Here is a 17,343-nt window from a genome sequence, read left to right as displayed (position 1 = left end):
CGAATTTATTCCAGTAAAATTCCCCAGATGAGAGTAGGCCTGGTGACTAGTGACGCTGAGGGTGAGGTCCGATGCCGATGGTGGAGGCGGCGGCGGCGGACTTATCTCGGACCGGCTAACCAATGATATCGCGAAAACGGCTATTGCATACAATAACGGTTTCTGTGCAGCTACGGTCATAATGCAAGTGGCAGTGGCATGATGATCATTGTATTTTCCTAATGGCAGCTTGCAGCTAATCAACAAATATATTCTTCGACACGTCAGAGTAGTGCTTAAAGAAGCTCGAGAACAACCGAATCGAATGCGCAACATCATGAGTACCCCCAGTCTCCCGAATGCTGTGCATGCTCAGCTGGGGGTTACCCAAGTCCAGAGTCCTAGCACCCAAAAGCGCAGACAGCATAGGTCCAATGGTGCTTCCACAGCTCGAGTCATTACGGACCACGAAAAGCTGCAGCGGCACACCCTCACCTCCGTCCTCAGCAGCCTTGCGGGCAACTTCCTGGAGCAGGACGATACCCGGGGAATTAGTTGCGTAGCGGGCATTGGCATTGACCTTGATCACAGGACCCTTGTTGATCTGGGGGCGGTGATCGGCCTCGTACTTGGCTGTGTAATTCGGGTGCACGGCGTGAGCCATGTCTGCGGAGAGGAGGAAGGAGCTGGACAGGGTTTGCTCGTAGGCGGTGCTCATATCGGCGTTGTTGGAGGAAGCCTGGAGGACAGACAGGCGACGAATGACAGCAGGGAGCATGTCGGAGTCAGCGCCTTGAGCGGAACGGCTTCCAATTTCCTCGTGGTCGAACAGCGCAACGAGACGGATGGAAGTCTCCTCGTCCAGAGCGGAACTGTCAGCCACCGAGTCGATCAGACCAGCAGTAGCACAGTAAGAGCTGTTAAGGTTGTCCAGACGCGCGGAGAAAATGAACTCCTCAAGCAGACCACCCAGGCAGGACTTCTGAGTATCGAATAGGATCATTTCAAAATCAAGCACATCGGCAGGCTTCACACCAGCCTCTGCGGCAATGAGCTCCACAAGGTAAGGATGGTGACGTTCAGTAATAGCCTTCAACGGAGAGAATCCACCACTCTCTGCCTCAGCACTTGCAGAGGCGCCAGCGGTACGGTTAAGCTCAGCCTCAACGAGACCAGCAATCGGGAAGAGCTGCGTCTCCTTGTTGAAAGAAAAGTCAGCTTGGCGGTCAAGATGGATAGCCAATGTCGGAATACGGAGGACTATCTAGTTAGCATCATCCCAGACATTGTAACTAGAGAAACATACTTGGACGGTCAATCTTCAGCAACTTCTGTACAATAGATCCGTCTCCGGTGCGGACCATAGCCCGACCTGCAACGCCCAGGTCACGGTCGAACCCTAGCACCATTAGCATCTCAAATCAAGCCATGCATAGCGTAGATTGCTGAAACGGCTCACATGAATGCCAAATACCACCACCGTATGTCTCTACACCAATCTGAACATATCCCGCCTCACGCTTATTGCTGACGGGCTTGATTCTCAGAACGGGAGAATCTGTATGGGCACCGATCATGGAGATCGGGTTACCGGGCTACATCGCCTCAGTAAGTCATGTCTGGACCCAGCCTGAATCTGTAAAGTTAGACATACCTGCCACTTCTTCCCCACGGCAAAAGCCACAATTGTGGAGTGGTTCCGGGTGAGATAGTACTTCCCACCGGGGCGGCATGTCGAAGCCCAGGAGTCTTTCTCCTGTATTGTTTTAGCACCAGATCCATTTACTTGCTTCAGGAGCTGTCCATAGCTACCTTGATCTCCTGGAACCCAGCCTTGCTCAGAAGCTCTTTGGCGGATTGCACCGCATGGAACGCTAAGTAAGAGATATGGTTAGTGCTTGGTTTTCGGGGACACTAAGGAGGGCGGCATACAGGTTGGAGAGGCATTGACAAAGGACAGGAAGTCCAATGCCGGTTGCTTGAGGTTCTTTGCAAGAGCGGAAGTCATTGTCGCGGTGTTGTGTTGTGAGGATGGTTAGATGCGGAAGGTGGAGGTCATGATAAGGCGGTTGGTTGGCGGTCAGGGCGGAGAATGAATCCTCGACTATCGTATGCATGAACGCCACTACAAGTACAGACAAGAGTAAACAGACCTAATACTGCAACGAAGAACCCAATTGCTCTAATAGTCCTTGGACTGTTCATTCACTCCACAAAAACACCCAAAACCAAAGCTATCTAACCGTCTCCAAAAGAAGAACAGTACAAACACCTCTGGCACCCTGACCAGTATCCATAAAAGACGCTGCCGTCATATCCTTTAATATGCAAATAAACAAGGAGGTCGCTAGTACCAAACAGAACCAACTATGTAGTTAAGCAATACCAGCAATTAAGTAAAACAGCAAACAATAACGATGGAAATATTAAGTAGACTTTTCCCCCTTATCCTTCGTTTCCATATCAGCAAAAACCATGTCCTCAACAACCTTCATACCAGCCTCTTCACCCTTCTTCGAGTCCGCTTCGTCTCCCGCAACAGCCTGGTCAAGCGCCAGCTTCGTCTGACCCAGCGCGTAGATCTGCTCTTCGATGGTGTCCTTGGTCACAAGTCGGATGACTTCAACTTCCCGGGTTTGACCGACACGGTGAGCGCGGTTCTCCGCTTGGACATCTTCCTGGGGGTTGAAGCTGGAGTCGAAAATGATGACTTTGTTGGCACATGCCAGGTTGATACCTGCACCACCGGCTTTGGTCGAGAGGAGGAAGACGGGGATATCTGTCCGTTCATGGAACGCGTCAAGGATGGATTGGCGGTCTTCGACATTCGTCCGGCCGTCCAGTCGAACAAAGCCAACGTGCTGGTTCTCAAGCACGTGCTCGAGGATATCCATAACCATGGTGAATTGGGAGAAAACCAGAATGCGATCATCCTTGAATCGTTCAAGAAGCTCGCACAGCTTGTTGACCTTGCCCGAATCCATCCATTCACCATTCTTCAGAGCGAATTTACCGAGCGACTTCGGATAGGTCGTGCACATGGTATGGCATTCAAAGTCATTGTAAGGCTGCAGTTCCTCGAAGATGACATTGGGGTCAGAAAGAGACCATTGCGGTTCCTTCAGACACGCCTTGGACATCTGCTTCAGAACCGAATCGTTGTAATGCCGTCTGTACAGAAGAGAATGGATGGCTGCTTGCCGCAGCTTCATCAGAATGTTGGCAGACTTGCTTCCCGTCTTCTTACCAGCGGCCCGGTCAGCAACAAGCTTGCGCACCTCTTCCTTTTCATGCTCGTAGATCTCCTTTTGCGACGCATTCAGCTCACACCACTCGACACGCGAAATCTTCGCCGGCAAGTCAATAACCTGATGCTTCTTGCGGCGCAAGACAAAAGGCTTCAACATCGACTTTGCGCGCTCGATCCGCTGTGCAGAGAGAAGGGTGGTATGCGATTCGTTGGTCTTCGCCTTGTTGGAGAAGATGTACTGCAATTGGTCCTTGCGCTCCTGGAAAACCTTGGGCAAGATAAAACCTAATAGAGAGGCCAGCTCTTGGAGGTTGTTTTGCAACGGTGTACCCGTGAGGAGAAGCTTAAATTGGGCTGGGATCCGGATAAGCTTCTCATACAGGACAGACGTGCTGCTCTTGAGCATGTGCCCTTCGTCGTAGATACAAGCGCAGAAGTCCATGCTGCGAAGGAACGATGCATCGACTTTGGCCTTGGCGATGGTGTAGGTGGTGATGATCACGTTAATGCTGTCGCGGTTGTCCTCGATGGTCTCCCGGATGACCGCGCGCTCCGCCTGGCCAGCATAGTACGGCATAACTGACAAAGTCGGGCAGAACTTCTGGAACTCTCGAAGCCAGTTTTCAATTGTCGACGAGGGCACGACCACAAGATGCGGTCCCTTGATGCCCTTCTCGTACAGATGAGCCAAAAATGCGATGACCTGGCAGGTCTTTCCCAGACCCATGTCATCTGCCAGGATACAACTCAGCTCCTTTTCAAAGAGCAGAGACAACCAATTGATCCCGACGACTTGGTAATCCTTCATCTTCAAATTCTCGACCATTATTCCAGGTTGACCGATAAACCGGCCCTTGCGTGATTTCGGACCATCTTCATCATCTTCAGAACGTTGGCTGGCCGGTGTCCCAATACCAGAATCATGCGATGCCGCCGGGTCGATAGAGGTCAATTCGAAATCCCCATCCTTCTTGCCGTAGATGTCCACGCCCCATTTCTTCATTTCGGTTGCGAGAGGCTTTCCAAGCTCCTCGCACTTGGCACAAAGAGAGTCGACTGCCTCATAGCCAACCCACATGTCCAAACACTTATCAACGATCTTGTCTCCAATCGGCTTTGGCGTCTTACGCCCTCTGCTGCCTTTGGGTTTCGCAGTCTGCTCAGCCGTAGGCGCAGGGACAATGCGCACTTCATCCAAAGACCCGAACGGCCGTTTGGCGATGACCGCATTTGCAAGCTCTTCCGTGGTGGCAGCAATATCTGCAAGCTCCAGAGTCTGGCAGGTGTTGAAGAAACGGAGGACCTTCAACTCCAACTCGCTGTCTCCCTGCGTCTCCTCCACACCGGAGTCCGAGTCATCCTCAGTCATGGCCACTGGCTCTTCAGGAGATTCCGATCGAGCAGGTGATGGTTGCCTGCGTCCCTTGACCAATCGACCGGTCTTCTTGGGTGGTATAGCCTCAGATCGAATGGGGCTCGCGGGAGAGGGCTCGCGGTTCTTGGGACCTCTCACCAAGCGTCTTCGGGGTTTGTCGTCTTGCGGCGATGAGGGTCGTGGGATTGCGTTCGGCATGCGCATCGAAGACCATTTGTCCTGAATTGTACCACGCGCTTTGATTTGTTGCTTCGCCGGCGCTGCGCCGGAAGCTTTAACGCTCAATTCATCGTCCGACTCTTTGCCTCCCTGCTCCTCCGCAGCGACCAGGTATTCTAGCGCATCATTGAAAATACCACGTCTGACGACCATAGCCTCAAAGCACTGCTGTATGGATTTGTTTGTCATGATTTTCATCATGCGCTCGACCTTGGATCGGGTGGGATAATCGGCAATCTCATCAAGGGACGAGATTTGAGCAACAACCGGTTGAGCGCGAGACGGGCCGTCCTGGCGCTGTTTCTTCACGGCCATTCCCTTCATGCTGCCTCCCATTTCGGAAGCAGGACGTTTTGCGCCATGGCTGCTGTTAGGGTCGTATACGGACGAAGAAGTAATCTGCTTGAATCGATCGTTTGGCGCGGCGCCTGCGCCGTTGTTAACAGGCGACTCCATGATTTGTTCGGGACTCCGGGAGTTCTTAGTAAACTGGGCCGGTTTGATATCCGTATTTTCCTCGTCTTCTTCCTCGTCCGACGAGCCGCCTCGATACGTCGGTCCGTCGTCGTCCAAATCAACCACGGGAGCCCGTCTGGCAGGACCGGCCGATGTCGGGGGACGGAATTGGGTTCCAGCAGGAGCCAAGGAGTTTGACAGAGGACCGCCTTGTTGTGGGGTAGGACGAAAGGGTGAGGAGGATAAGATGGCGGTAGTCGTCGAAGTCGGACCTGGTGGAGAGGAAGCGGCGACCTGGACTACAGCACGGGGATCGTCGACCAGCTGGGTAGGCTGAGTAGTGAAACGCTGCGAGGCGGGAGTCAAGGGCTGCGTCTCTCCAGGCTTTTGCGTTGTGACTGGTTGTGGTTGGTCTGACAGAGGGAGAGTTGCGGGTTGGTCGTCGGTCGGAGGAGTGCTGCGTACGACTTTTTTGCTGACGGGGCTGCCGGGGACAGAATCGTCCATGGTCGACAAAGTCGAAAGTACGCAGTCAGTAAGAATAGGGTACTATAGCGAAAGACTCATGCAGTGGGATACAGTATAAGTGCTCTGTAGTAGTATTAAAGCGATAGTCTGCCAGTATCAACCACTTTGACCCCAATCCTTCCCTTCTTTCCAATTCTTTTTCTGGACGCGACGCGCCAGGTCACGTGTTCGTGCAGACAAGGAAGGTGCCATGGCCTACAGATTATACATGGCTAAACCACACATATTGAATTATATAGAAATTATACCAGGGATGAAGATTAAAATTTCCACTGTAAGCTACAATCAATATCAATGTAAATGTGCTTGTCCTCCCATAAGAAATGCAACGGACCAATTAGGTCGTCATCGGACATCCCCAGATGGATTTCTCCGGACAACGACATTCCCGTCTTCACCAGAAACAGAACAATAGTCAACCTCAAATTCACTTTCAACAATCAAAAGGGACTTTTCTTGTGTCGTATTTGACTCTATCCTATATCCAAGGTCTAGTTGATTACGCTTTATCAAATCTTCGGATCCGGACTGAACGTCACTTGTCGCATATTGTCCATCGTATTACATTTACATCACCACAACAATCAACATGTCCAGCCGTCGTCCTGAGAAGTCATATGCTGACGCTGTGGCCTCTGCGCCGAAAGACGCTCCAGCCAACTCTGATGTCACGCCCGCCGTTCCTGCGTATGTGTCTGAGATTTCCAAGGTCTGAGTTAATCATGCTAACACTGGCTATAGCAATGTCATCTTCAAACTCCTAGGCTTCACTCTCGCTATGGTTGCGGCCCCCATTGGCATGTACTTCTTGACTGTGAACTCCATTTTCAGTGGTAAGCTATTCTGAAATCAATGGACTGGTTGGTAGCTCTACTAATTCTTGGACAGGAAACTCCACATGGGCCGGGGTTACAGCAGCAGTGGCCGCGAATGTTGTCCTGTTTGCTTATATCTTCGTCGCATGGCAGGAGGATCAAGGCGAAAGAGCTGCGGAGGGGAAGAAAGCCCAGTGATGTGCTGGCATGTGTATCAATATGGCTTTGTAATGATAATGGCAACGGCGTTACGGGTATTCTTGCTTGACTAGTGTTCAATTCCAGTCTCATATTTACAATGAATCGCCATAACCTGTAACAAGACCCGATTATGTCGGCCTCCTCTTCACAAACTCCTCCAAGTCTGCCTTGGTCGCAACACCCAACACAAACTTTCTAGAAGCATCCGTAACAACCGCAAACCCCTGCTTCTCTCGCTTTTCTCCATTCCCCCCAATCTCAGTCTCAAAGAACTCTTCCAGTTCCTCCAATGGTGTCTCCATAGTGATGACTCGGTATATTCCCCGTTTGCGGTTGAATCGCTGCATGGCCGACGAGACGGTTTCTGATTCCTTCACGGTGCCATCTTGGAGTAGTTTCTTGAGATGCGGAATGCTGAGGTATCCGATGAGGGAGCGTGTCGAGGAGATAACGGTCAAGTGGGTGTAGTCGCGTTCGTAGGCGGCCAGAAGGGCGGAGGAGATGGAGTCTTTAGGAGAGACGGAGAGGGCTGGCGGAGGGTCTAGGTCTTCGACGGTGGCCTATCGATATCCTGTTAGTAAGTCTGTTTTTTTTTTTTTTTTTTGCATTTCATGCTTTGAGCTCCCACTGGAGGGACATACATACCCCGCGGTACTTGTCCGCCCAGCGGCCCTGGGGAACTTTTGCAGTATCAGCAGATTGCTGCTGGGCGAGCGCCTCGCTTGCGACGTACGAGGCCATATTGCCGTGTGTGTGTGTGTGTGTGTGTAGTATAGTGTACTAATGCGTACAGAGTCAGAGTGGTTGACAGATGACGGTTGAGTTTGCCATTTTTGGATCAGGTCCACCGGATCGGGATCAGCGCGTTCATCGGATAAACGGCCCACCATCAGTGATCTTTCTACTACCCTGTACTACAGAGTACTTCTGGGACATCAACGTGAATAGGTCAATGAAGAATTTCTCTTAATGTATGTCCAATTGATTCTGGTGTTATTTGATTGTATGTGCTCGCTTGGCAGAAACAGCAGAATGTCAGGGCCGCGGAGAGCCGCGGAGGGCTGTTAGATATACTTCTTACGGAACACAGGATGAGCATTAGTCAAAGCTGGCACATGATCAGACAAGCACGGCTAATAGAATGACTCAATTTATGGCACCCATTGAAAGGATCGTTCCTTGTCCTCGGAAAAGAATCCAGATACCTACGTCATGTGCTTTTAAATACGAGGCTGACTCGGGTCAGTCGGCATCCCGTCACTTCAATTATAACTGTCAAGATTCTTGCAGATACATCTCTATATACTTTCAGCCAGGTATTCAATATGCTACCATCCGAGGACACAGTTAATGCTATTTTCCCCAATCCTCTGCAGAACAGGATGCAACCAGCAGACCCTGCCCCCACGAAGCGTCAACCCTTCCCGGCTTGGAGCGCAATTGAAGAAACCAAGAAAGCTACCAACGCCGTAACCTCCGAAGCATCCCGAGAATTCGACCTCGCCAGCCAAAAAGCGCAATCCAAGACCGGTCATATCGAGCCATGGAGTGGGAAGTACTATGCGGCTTGCACGTTTGGTGGACTGTTGGCTTGCGTGAGCACCTCCCTACACCCTGTCGGAAAGGAGAAGGCTAATTGAGTAGGGCTTGACACATACTGCCGTGACGCCGTTGGATTTGATCAAGTGTCGACGACAGGTCGATGCGAACCTGTATAAGGGTAACCTGGAGGCTTTTAGCAAGATTCGTGCTGTGGAGGGGATGAGGGGTGTGTTTACGGGCTGGAGTCCGACCTTCTTTGGATATAGCGTGCGTCAGATTTTCCTATTTTATTGTCTACGCTGACGAGAACAGGCCCAAGGTGCGTTCAAGTACGGCGGATATGAATACTTCAAGAAATTCTACAGTGATCTCGTCGGTCCCGAGAAGGCAGCGCAGTGGAAGACATCCTTGTACCTTGCCGCTAGTGCATCTGCTGAATTGATCGCGGATGTTGCGCTGTGCCCATTCGAAGCTGTAAAGGTGCGCACGCAGACGACGATTCCACCGGATATCAGAGGAACCTTTACCGGGCTGGCAGATGTCATTTCGAAAGAGGGTTATGGAGGGTATGTCACCACCCCCCCAACAATCAGAATCAATACTAACATCACCAGTCTGTACAAGGGTCTCTACCCCCTCTGGGGCCGCCAAATCCCCTACACAATGATGAAGTTCGCCTCTTTCGAAACCATTGTTGAGAAAATCTACTCGTACCTCCCGGGCCAGAAATCCGACTATAACAAAGGCGCTCAGACCGCAGTTGCTTTCAGCGGTGGTTACCTAGCCGGTATTCTCTGCGCCGTGGTCTCGCACCCGGCTGATGTGATGGTGAGTAAGTTGAACGCGGGCCGGAAGCCAGGCGAGGCGTTTGGCGCTGCCATGGGCCGAATCTACAAGGATATTGGGTTCGGAGGATTGTGGAATGGATTGTTTGTAAGAATTGTTATGGTTGGAACACTGGTATGTTACCCATACCTCATCCCGCAATCCCTTAATATCAAGCGGAGCTAACATAGGGTACTCCGTAGACCGGCTTGCAATGGATGATCTACGACTCATTCAAAATCTTCATGGGCCTTCCGACGACCGGCGGCGGCCAAGAAAAGCAGTCAAAATAGACACATATAAAAGGAATCTGCTAGTACGGAGTTGTAGTTAGTCGATACATTCATGTCACTTTCAATAATCTACAAGTAGGGATAAACATGGCCCCTATCAGTAAACCTAAAGTACACGCTCCGAACCAATCAAACCTCTCTATCAGATCCCTATCTTATCAGTTTCGGAGTCGACGTCATGCCCCTGGTATCCTCGTTGATTGCAACTCGTATAAATACTGTCGCTGTCGCATCGCTGTATAGAGAGGATTTTCTAATTTGAGTGGTATATACTAGAGCTTGCTGCGTTTTGTCATTCACTCATATACAGTACGACCAAGTACAAACGAACAACATCTTATCTGATACCACGACCAAGTACAAACGAGCAACATCTTTATCTGATACCCCGTACCCATACCTATTCCCGGAATCGCGATAACGAAATGGGCGAACGTGACAATGTAAAAACCCACACCCACATCCCATCCCTCGACTCGCGGCCTCACAACGAAAGAAACGAACCGATTGTTTCGCATGGTCGAGGAGGTACTCTTCCTTTCCCCCACTCCAATTCATCTTCAACCAGTATATCTGACGACGAAACAAAACAGGACAAGGGAATATAGCACCGGATCCAACGCCGTACTCCCCCCCCCCCCCCCGATTTCCCTCTAGAATATGGGTGACATTGATAAGATGATATCTTAGGTACGTCGACGCTGCTATCGTCCGCGAAGGACCGTATGGTGATCAGGGTGATGGTGCTTATTCCGCTGGTGTACGTCTGTCCCCATCCTCTCCGTACACATCCTTACACGCAATCTAAATACTGATTATGCTATTCCATACAGCGCGGCGGAGCAGGAAACATCAACTCCCAACACGTTCCCCCAACAACCAGCGTTCCGCACGATGCCGTCATCGTCCCCGAGCCCGCGATTGTACCGACCTCCGGTGAGGGGGATTTTCATGTTGGTGTACGCTTCCCTCCCCTCTACCACTTTTGATCAGGACTGATTATGTTGATTATGAACAGCGCGGCGGCCAAGGAAACGTGCACCTGGACAAAGAACACGCCAAAGAAAAAGAGGAGAAGAAGGAGGAGAGGAAACGGATTGGGATGAGCTTGTTGGATAAGGTGAAACATTTGTTTGGGTTTGGGAAGTAGTCTTTCGTTATCTTGGAGTTATGATTACGAATATGCGTGATGACAAGCGAGAACCCATGGCATATACTATTCCGTGCTATTAACAGTAAAGCAGAACTAAACTAACCGTGTATCGATCGTAACCTCGTAAGCATAACATATAAGAGATAAACCGCGCCCATCCTAACGATACCATACCCATAACCATGACAGAAAGAAATATTATATCCTTGAGCCGCGAGGTATCAAACATAAACAAGAAGGCGAAAAATGGCTGTGGACGCAAATCATCAAGACTTGCTGAACTTCCGCTTAAACCAGCTCTTGCGCTTACCGCTGCCCGCACTAGCTTCGGAGTCATTCGTCGCTTTGCGCAAATGCCGCCGGTTACCCATAGCCGCCGCTTGCTGACCACCAACCGGTCCCCCAGCGCTGGGATCTGACGCTGGCGCCAATCCAAAAACGTGTCGCGGAGCAGGCGGTGCCATTGGTTGTGCGATTGGCTGGTCATACCCCGGTCCGTATCCCTTGCCCTGCTGTGGCTGCATTTGTTGCTGCTGCTGGAGCTGGTCGATAGAACTGTTCACAGAGCTGGGGTCGGTGCCGTTGTACGGTTCAGAGTGGCTTCCTGACCCGGATCCTGAGCCCGACATCGCCGTGATGTTATCGTACGACCCGTTCTGGTATCCGTTCTGGTAGCTGTTTTGGCGGCCGTTCTGTGCGTAGGCGTTGCGCGGGGTGCCGTAGGGCTGGTTAGAGGTCATGCGGGGATGGCGTGGGCGAGGGGGGTGGGTGTTCTGGTGGTAGGGGTAGTGGTTGTTGGGTTGGTTGTAGTCGTTGTAGCTGCCGCGACGGGAGGGGTGTGCGTTTGCTCCGAAGTAACTCGTGCGACGGCTGAAATCACCTGGCGATGGCTCGTCTGTATTTGTTAGCAGGTTCAGGTTGTCATGGCGGATGGCACAGTGTACTTACCATTTCTCACAAACGAGGCGGGACGACTGGCGTTGGCGTTGTTGCTGGCGTAGGTTCCATCGATGGCGACTTCGAAAGAGCGAATAGTATCCAGAGGACGCTCAAGACGGGGACGAGTGGGATTGGAGAGGTCGGGATCAGCTGTAGAGACAAAAGTTAGTTAGAGTCGCTAGCAGCTAAACGGAACACATACTGATGACATTCCCATACTGATCCTTGTGCGCCATGTCGCGCAAACTGCCCAGATTGGATTTTTCAAGCGCGACCGCCACTGATAATTAATTAGCGACTGAGATGGTTGTGTTAAAAGTTGGTGAAAATATGTAGAAAAACGTACTTGGCTGCAATTCACTCATGGCCAGCGTCGGATCAGCTTTGGTCTGCAAATTCCGCCTCTGCTTTTCCTCAGCACTTTCCGTAAGAGCGACTCTGTTGGCGGAAGTGCTGGAGCGATGCGACTTAGAAGATTTGCTCCCGAAACTGAAACCGCGATTGTGTTTAGGCATTTTTGGCAGGTCTTAAGAGGTCCCTTATTTATTTATTGTTGTTTCGGCAAACGCCCCGTTGGGTCTTAGTGTCCGATAGCGTGTTCGGCCGTTGGGGACTCAGGATGAACTAGTCGGAGGTCTTAGTTACGGCGAAATTTATGGCGATTCTTGGAGCAAGTAACCGAGAGCGAGCGAGTGGGACGAGCTGAGCGAAAGTGACAGTCACCGCAAAACAATTGAGTTGGCAGAGTACAGTATGATGATCCTGCGAGACGGCAGCGATCGACAGGACGGGATAGTATGTAGTATGTAAGTACAAGTTAACGAGAGACTGTACAGCGTAGAGGAGCAAGAAGACGCAGAGAAAAGAGGGAAATATAAAGAGCGGATTCGATGCAGATATCAGATGAATAAACTGTATCGGCGTTCGCCCAGTTGACGCCATGTGCCACGCAATGAGGGGCGGTTCATCAAGGACAGCGCATTATCTCTATACAGCCCGCGATGTTGATCAGATATTGATCATTTTCTGTTCTCGTCGCACTGTCCTCTGATTGTCATTTATCTGCTTCATACTATACTATTATTCTATTTTATTTTATTCTATTCTATCATGGCAACACTAACATCTCTTCGTCTTTGTACTCTCCATACAAACACTGGGTCGATTTAAAAAGAAAAGAAAAAAAAATCTAAAAATACCTCCATGTGTATCACAGTTTCGAAGCTGGTTGGCTGACCGCCCACCCGGCCGGTCCAGCCACAACTAGGCTGCATCTTGATTGGTCCGGGGGCCCCGGACGATCCGTGGGTCGTGCCAAAGTGATGACTAACTCGGCATTCACCTCCGTACAAAGTACGGAGTGCTTTTAGGGATACAAAACAGAATAAGTAGAGTAGACGAGAGTAGAGCATAAGGCATACTTGTATATGTGTATCATGATTGATAGTACAGGGGTGTCGTTGAGATGCATAAAGAAAGTATGGATCGGTGCTTTGCATCCGCCTGCACAACTTTATGCACTGTCAGGTACAAGCCATGGTTGCATCGATCTGAGTCAAATACGGACGTATTCAGGTACACGTGCTATTACAAGTAGTTTGAGGGGATTATACAGCGCGGTGTGTTTATACCGTTTACACTCATATACGGCCTCATACTCTATATCAGATCAACTATATCGGAAGCAATAGATCTGCTCCATACAGTGGGTCAGCACTTAATTAATCCAAAGTCAGAACTCAATCCAGCTTATGCTTGGCAGTATCTGAGATCTCAACCAATGCATTCCTCGTGCAGCTCCATCAACTTCCCGTGTGGTCCCGGTTGTCTCTGGACCTTCTTCGCTGTTCGAACCGGATAAAACACATTTTAATTGTCCAGAAATACTTCCACCCCAACGCACTAAACCCATGCGGCGTCACGAGGACGTTGTCGACATTCCCGTAGTCTGCGTGCGGACGGCGAATGGGCGATTTCCGAGCAGTATAGATAAGCAAGGTCAATGCAGCCTGTCACGTAAAAGAAGTAAAGAAAAATAAATGTCACAGCTGCATGCACAGCGACGTGATTGTCCGGCTGCGAGATATAGTCGCTCATTACGGCCATGCAGATGTCCATGCTGGTAAAGCAAAGGATAAGTTTGCGTCGGCCGGCTTTATCGACGGTCAGGGCTCCGAAGGGGGTTGATTATGATTTTCCTACATAGTCTTAGTAACGCTGATGATCAGTGGGAGATGGCATAGGGTACCAAGAAAACAGAACAGCCGACATGAGCTATGCCATTTTCCCATCAGCTTGAATATGGCTGAGAATTATAATATGATGGCATTCTGTCCGCACATCTGCTACCATTTGTATTGCAATCGCAATGAATGCTCGGTTCCCGAACCGCGCAGGTCCATTGCGGAAAATATCCCTGAACAATCCCCGTCCGGTTTGAATACGGAGTGCGGAGTCCACATCAGCATCTCTGCATCTGCACCGTACATCATATCTGTATTCCTGACACGAGTTAAGTCTAGACGGATACTTTCGATAGAATCTGACCGAAGATGAGCTCTGTACGGACTGATATAGCGGTCACAAGGTCGTCTCTTACAAGTGTGCCATTTCTACAGCAGAAAAGACAAACAACCATGGTTAGTCTAGCTAATACTGGTTTTGTGATAGATGAACAGCACTACAAGACACATCTGCCTACGGCAACATTCTGCATAATTGATGATACCCTTGCCACGAGTGAGACCCAGGTTGTGGGCCGATTAATATATCGATTAGCAAGTCTTGAATATACGTACTACAAGTATATGGGGGACAGGTGAGAACCCGTGTGAAGGTGCTGAACACAACGTCTAACGAAAAAAGCAAATGAATGATTAATCGAAGCGGCGTGAGTATATACAAAAAAGTCTTGCTAGGAACGAGAGGAATACAACACCAACGTCCAACGTCTGATATCATTCCAGGCTATCACTCTATGCAGCTTCGACTGAAAGTCTTGGAGCAAACCCTATGCCATACATCATCCTCGACCACAATACCTGACGATATGCTATGCATATATGACAATGCACACCCGACTTACAAGAGTGCTACCGGTATCACCCGAGAACTGTTGCGAATTTGCGTCAGATATGCTCGTGACTGGCGGGAAAGACAAAACCAAGCTTCAATGATATGCGCCGTGCAGAATGCATGAAGCTACGCCATGTTGTCTGATATGCTCTGATATTCTGCATCAAAATTCCCGGTGAGCTAGAAGAATGAATAAATGCGGTGCCTGCTGTATAAAGGAAGAGTAATGAAATAATTTTCAAAGATTGAATGTTGAGGGAAAGAGGTGATTTCAGTTGTGTTCGGTTCGGATCAAGATATATTTGTTGCGGGTGCTAGGGTCGAAGTATTTATACAACCAAATTCTGAATAATAATCAGACGCAACCTAACAACCTCTATTGAAAATAAACATCAAAACAAGAACATATCATCTCGCGTTATCTGTTTTGTTTGCTCAGCGTCCAATCCTAAAATGGATCTGGCGCCAATATCTGAGACTACCGGAGCGTCCGTTCCCCGGAGAAGTGGAGAACAGGCTTGGTCTGGGGTATCGCTTAGCGACAGATGCTGAGTGGACACATAATGGCTACGAGGTACCGGTTTACGTGCATGGTGAGCATTCGAGTTGTGTTGTGCTACTAGCGCCGTATCACTGGATCCATACGGCCGAGAGCTCGATCTACATTGAATACGCATTCCGCATTTCTGGGCTGAGCGATTCGGTGGGCTGAATGATGGGAACGTAGGATGCACAATGGTAACATCAAGCGCAGGTATTGAGAGTCGCTTCGGGAATGTAGTCGACGTGTTTTGAATGGTGAAGGCGGTGCTTATCAGGTCATACTTCAGAGCGAAATTTGGACAGTTGATGGATGGATTGGTTGTAGATCGTCAAATACACATGGGGAGGAAGCCATGTTCGTCAGACAGACCCAATAGAGTCCGTCCCAACAAGCCCTTCTCGAGCTGACATTGCTGACATTATAAAAACACCATAAATGAAAGGGTAAAGGGGAAACAATCAAGTTCAGAAAATGGAAAAGAAAAAAAGAAGTTTGCTTTTTCTTTTTATTCGTTAGGCTTTGTTGGCCCTGCCTCTCCCACGAACGTAGTAATAGTAGATATCAACCCGCTAAACTCCATCACCTCAACATTTTGGTCGGAATTCGTACCGTTCGACTCCTTGGCCCGTCTGTCTGCGCGAAGTTTCTAGGAGTGCCCACTGATACATGAAAACCGTAGGATTTGTTTAGATGTTGGAGGGGTAGAGCATGACGCGGACGGAGGCACCGAACGACTGGGGAGGGAGGTTGTGGCGGAACTGTGCGCGCACAACACCGGAGTTACCTGTACATAATTAGTTCTGTCCCTGGTATCCTTCTCTTCCGCCGTTTATGGCGCTGGCCAGACATACCGTGCGACCGAGTAACCTTGCCCCAGATCACCCGGATGTTGGAACCCCGAACCTCACGCTTTGCCCGGTAGACGAAAGCAACCTTCTTGCCCAGGTAGAAGCTATCCATCGTTTAGCCATATGTTCCTTCGAGACGTCCTCCGCGGTACTCACTTGGCGGCGTCAGTGTTGTCAACACCGTCGATCTTGATCAGACTTGTGTTAGGGTTGACCTGGTGCTTCGAGCGCTGGTAGCTCAGGTGACGACCCCTGGTGAAAGAATCGCGTTAACCGTTGTTCCCGTGGTTTCGTTTCGATGATCTCGCTTCCCCCATTTCCGTATACATATCCATCGTTTGTGCGCGACATCGAGCGACGTAAAAACAACCAGAAATAACTTACTTAACGTAAACTGCGATCGAAAAAAACATGTTAGCACATTCTGACAATAACCCAGTTCCCATCGCGCGCTTTTCAAGTCCCGAATGTTCCTCCCTCATAGTCCCCAGCTTCTCCGACCGCGCCAAAGCCACCATATCCAACTCAAGCATCAGGATCTCACTCACGTCTGTGACCGTGTTCCGAAGGCATTTTGACGGCTTTTCTCTGAGCAACAGCGGGCAACGCAAACAAGGGAGAAAAAGAGAGGCAGAAATGACCCGCAAAAAGTCGTCCGGGTTGTCGTGGTTGTCGTCTCGCTTCAGATTCGGAGTATTGAGGTACGACCGCACAATGTTCAATTTGCGAGGGTGTGTTCGGGCGCGGCTCGCCCTAACCCCAAACGGGTTGCTTAGCGAGCGGATCAGTAAGGGCTAGTTGAGGTCCCGTGATGGGTTCCAGGCTATTCCGTTTGTGGCTAGCAGCGGAGAATCCGATTCTCCCGTTCCGGATTAATTCATCAGGTCTTATCGTTATCGCTGATTCCCCGCCATGATATTGAAGCTTATCGGATTGATGTTCGGAATCGTTCCCGTTGTGCAGATGCTCTTAAGCTTTCTACGAAGTACAGACACTCTACGAATTACCCTGGTGTAAGTACAGAGGCTTTGAAGATTAAGACAACATACTCTGTAGTTGATATGAGTGTCTTTAGCTTCTGTCCTCTTATTTTAGAGGGGGACAGCTGGCCATCATTTAGCCGCTATCAAGGAAGCATCGGCTTGGCCCCTCAACCATGGTGATCTACGGACAGAGGATTGCCAGATTCAAGGAGATCCCAAAACACTCCGAAATGCCGTGCATGGGTAGAGCACAGTCAATGGACAAGACAGCCAAGTAGCAACTGCTTTCATGCACAGTATAGGACATCGTGCAGAAGT

General features: G+C 49.9%; 8 protein-coding genes across 8 annotated transcripts; 3 read left to right on the top strand and 5 right to left on the bottom strand.

Annotated features, from left to right (window-relative positions):
- Positions 1–235: 235 nt before the first annotated feature.
- ACHE_70085S (M18 family aminopeptidase) lies at positions 236–1,987 on the bottom strand (the record flags this gene model as incomplete). The annotated part of the gene is made up of 6 exons (XM_043282379.1): positions 236–1,239; positions 1,286–1,378; positions 1,439–1,574; positions 1,634–1,735; positions 1,792–1,853; positions 1,912–1,987. 6 exons carry the CDS (start codon positions 1,985–1,987, stop codon positions 236–238), a joined length of 1,473 nt encoding a protein of 490 aa, XP_043139764.1.
- A 418-nt stretch (positions 1,988–2,405) lies between these two features.
- Positions 2,406–5,786, bottom strand: ACHE_70084S (uncharacterized protein; the record flags this gene model as incomplete). The annotated part of the gene is made up of 1 exon (XM_043282378.1): positions 2,406–5,786. One exon carries the CDS (start codon positions 5,784–5,786, stop codon positions 2,406–2,408), a length of 3,381 nt encoding a protein of 1,126 aa, XP_043139763.1.
- Positions 5,787–6,396: 610 nt separating this feature from the next.
- VMA21 (vacuolar ATPase assembly integral membrane protein vma21) lies at positions 6,397–6,820 on the top strand (the record flags this gene model as incomplete). The annotated part of the gene is made up of 3 exons (XM_043282377.1): positions 6,397–6,494; positions 6,549–6,640; positions 6,696–6,820. 3 exons carry the CDS (start codon positions 6,397–6,399, stop codon positions 6,818–6,820), a joined length of 315 nt encoding a protein of 104 aa, XP_043139762.1.
- Positions 6,821–6,951: 131 nt separating this feature from the next.
- On the bottom strand, positions 6,952–7,564 carry ACHE_70082S (putative cystathionine beta-synthase (beta-thionase); the record flags this gene model as incomplete). Its single annotated transcript, XM_043282376.1, has 2 exons — positions 6,952–7,383; positions 7,469–7,564. 2 exons carry the CDS (start codon positions 7,562–7,564, stop codon positions 6,952–6,954), a joined length of 528 nt encoding a protein of 175 aa, XP_043139761.1.
- Positions 7,565–8,148: 584 nt separating this feature from the next.
- Positions 8,149–9,483, top strand: ACHE_70081A (putative mitochondrial phosphate carrier protein; the record flags this gene model as incomplete). The annotated part of the gene is made up of 5 exons (XM_043282374.1): positions 8,149–8,418; positions 8,468–8,632; positions 8,678–8,931; positions 8,980–9,325; positions 9,394–9,483. The coding sequence occupies 5 exons, from the start codon at positions 8,149–8,151 to the stop codon at positions 9,481–9,483; spliced, it is 1,125 nt and encodes a 374-aa protein (XP_043139760.1).
- Positions 9,484–9,908: 425 nt separating this feature from the next.
- ACHE_70080A (DUF3602 domain-containing protein) lies at positions 9,909–10,633 on the top strand (the record flags this gene model as incomplete). The annotated part of the gene is made up of 5 exons (XM_043282373.1): positions 9,909–10,011; positions 10,077–10,107; positions 10,174–10,243; positions 10,317–10,442; positions 10,502–10,633. The coding sequence occupies 5 exons, from the start codon at positions 9,909–9,911 to the stop codon at positions 10,631–10,633; spliced, it is 462 nt and encodes a 153-aa protein (XP_043139759.1).
- A 269-nt stretch (positions 10,634–10,902) lies between these two features.
- ACHE_70079S (uncharacterized protein) lies at positions 10,903–12,090 on the bottom strand (the record flags this gene model as incomplete). Its single annotated transcript, XM_043282372.1, has 4 exons — positions 10,903–11,531; positions 11,585–11,725; positions 11,778–11,855; positions 11,922–12,090. 4 exons carry the CDS (start codon positions 12,088–12,090, stop codon positions 10,903–10,905), a joined length of 1,017 nt encoding a protein of 338 aa, XP_043139758.1.
- A 3,790-nt stretch (positions 12,091–15,880) lies between these two features.
- On the bottom strand, positions 15,881–16,615 carry RPL35B (60S ribosomal protein eL33; the record flags this gene model as incomplete). The annotated part of the gene is made up of 5 exons (XM_043282371.1): positions 15,881–15,978; positions 16,046–16,146; positions 16,199–16,294; positions 16,427–16,436; positions 16,591–16,615. 5 exons carry the CDS (start codon positions 16,613–16,615, stop codon positions 15,881–15,883), a joined length of 330 nt encoding a protein of 109 aa, XP_043139757.1.
- Positions 16,616–17,343: the final 728 nt, after the last annotated feature.

This window comes from Aspergillus chevalieri, chromosome 7 (assembly GCF_016861735.1).
Source record: "Aspergillus chevalieri M1 DNA, chromosome 7, nearly complete sequence".
In the NCBI taxonomy this organism is placed as follows: Eukaryota; Fungi; Ascomycota; class Eurotiomycetes; order Eurotiales; family Aspergillaceae; genus Aspergillus; species Aspergillus chevalieri.
Note: the sequence above shows the minus strand (reverse complement) of the source record. Positions and strands in the feature narration are given on the sequence as shown.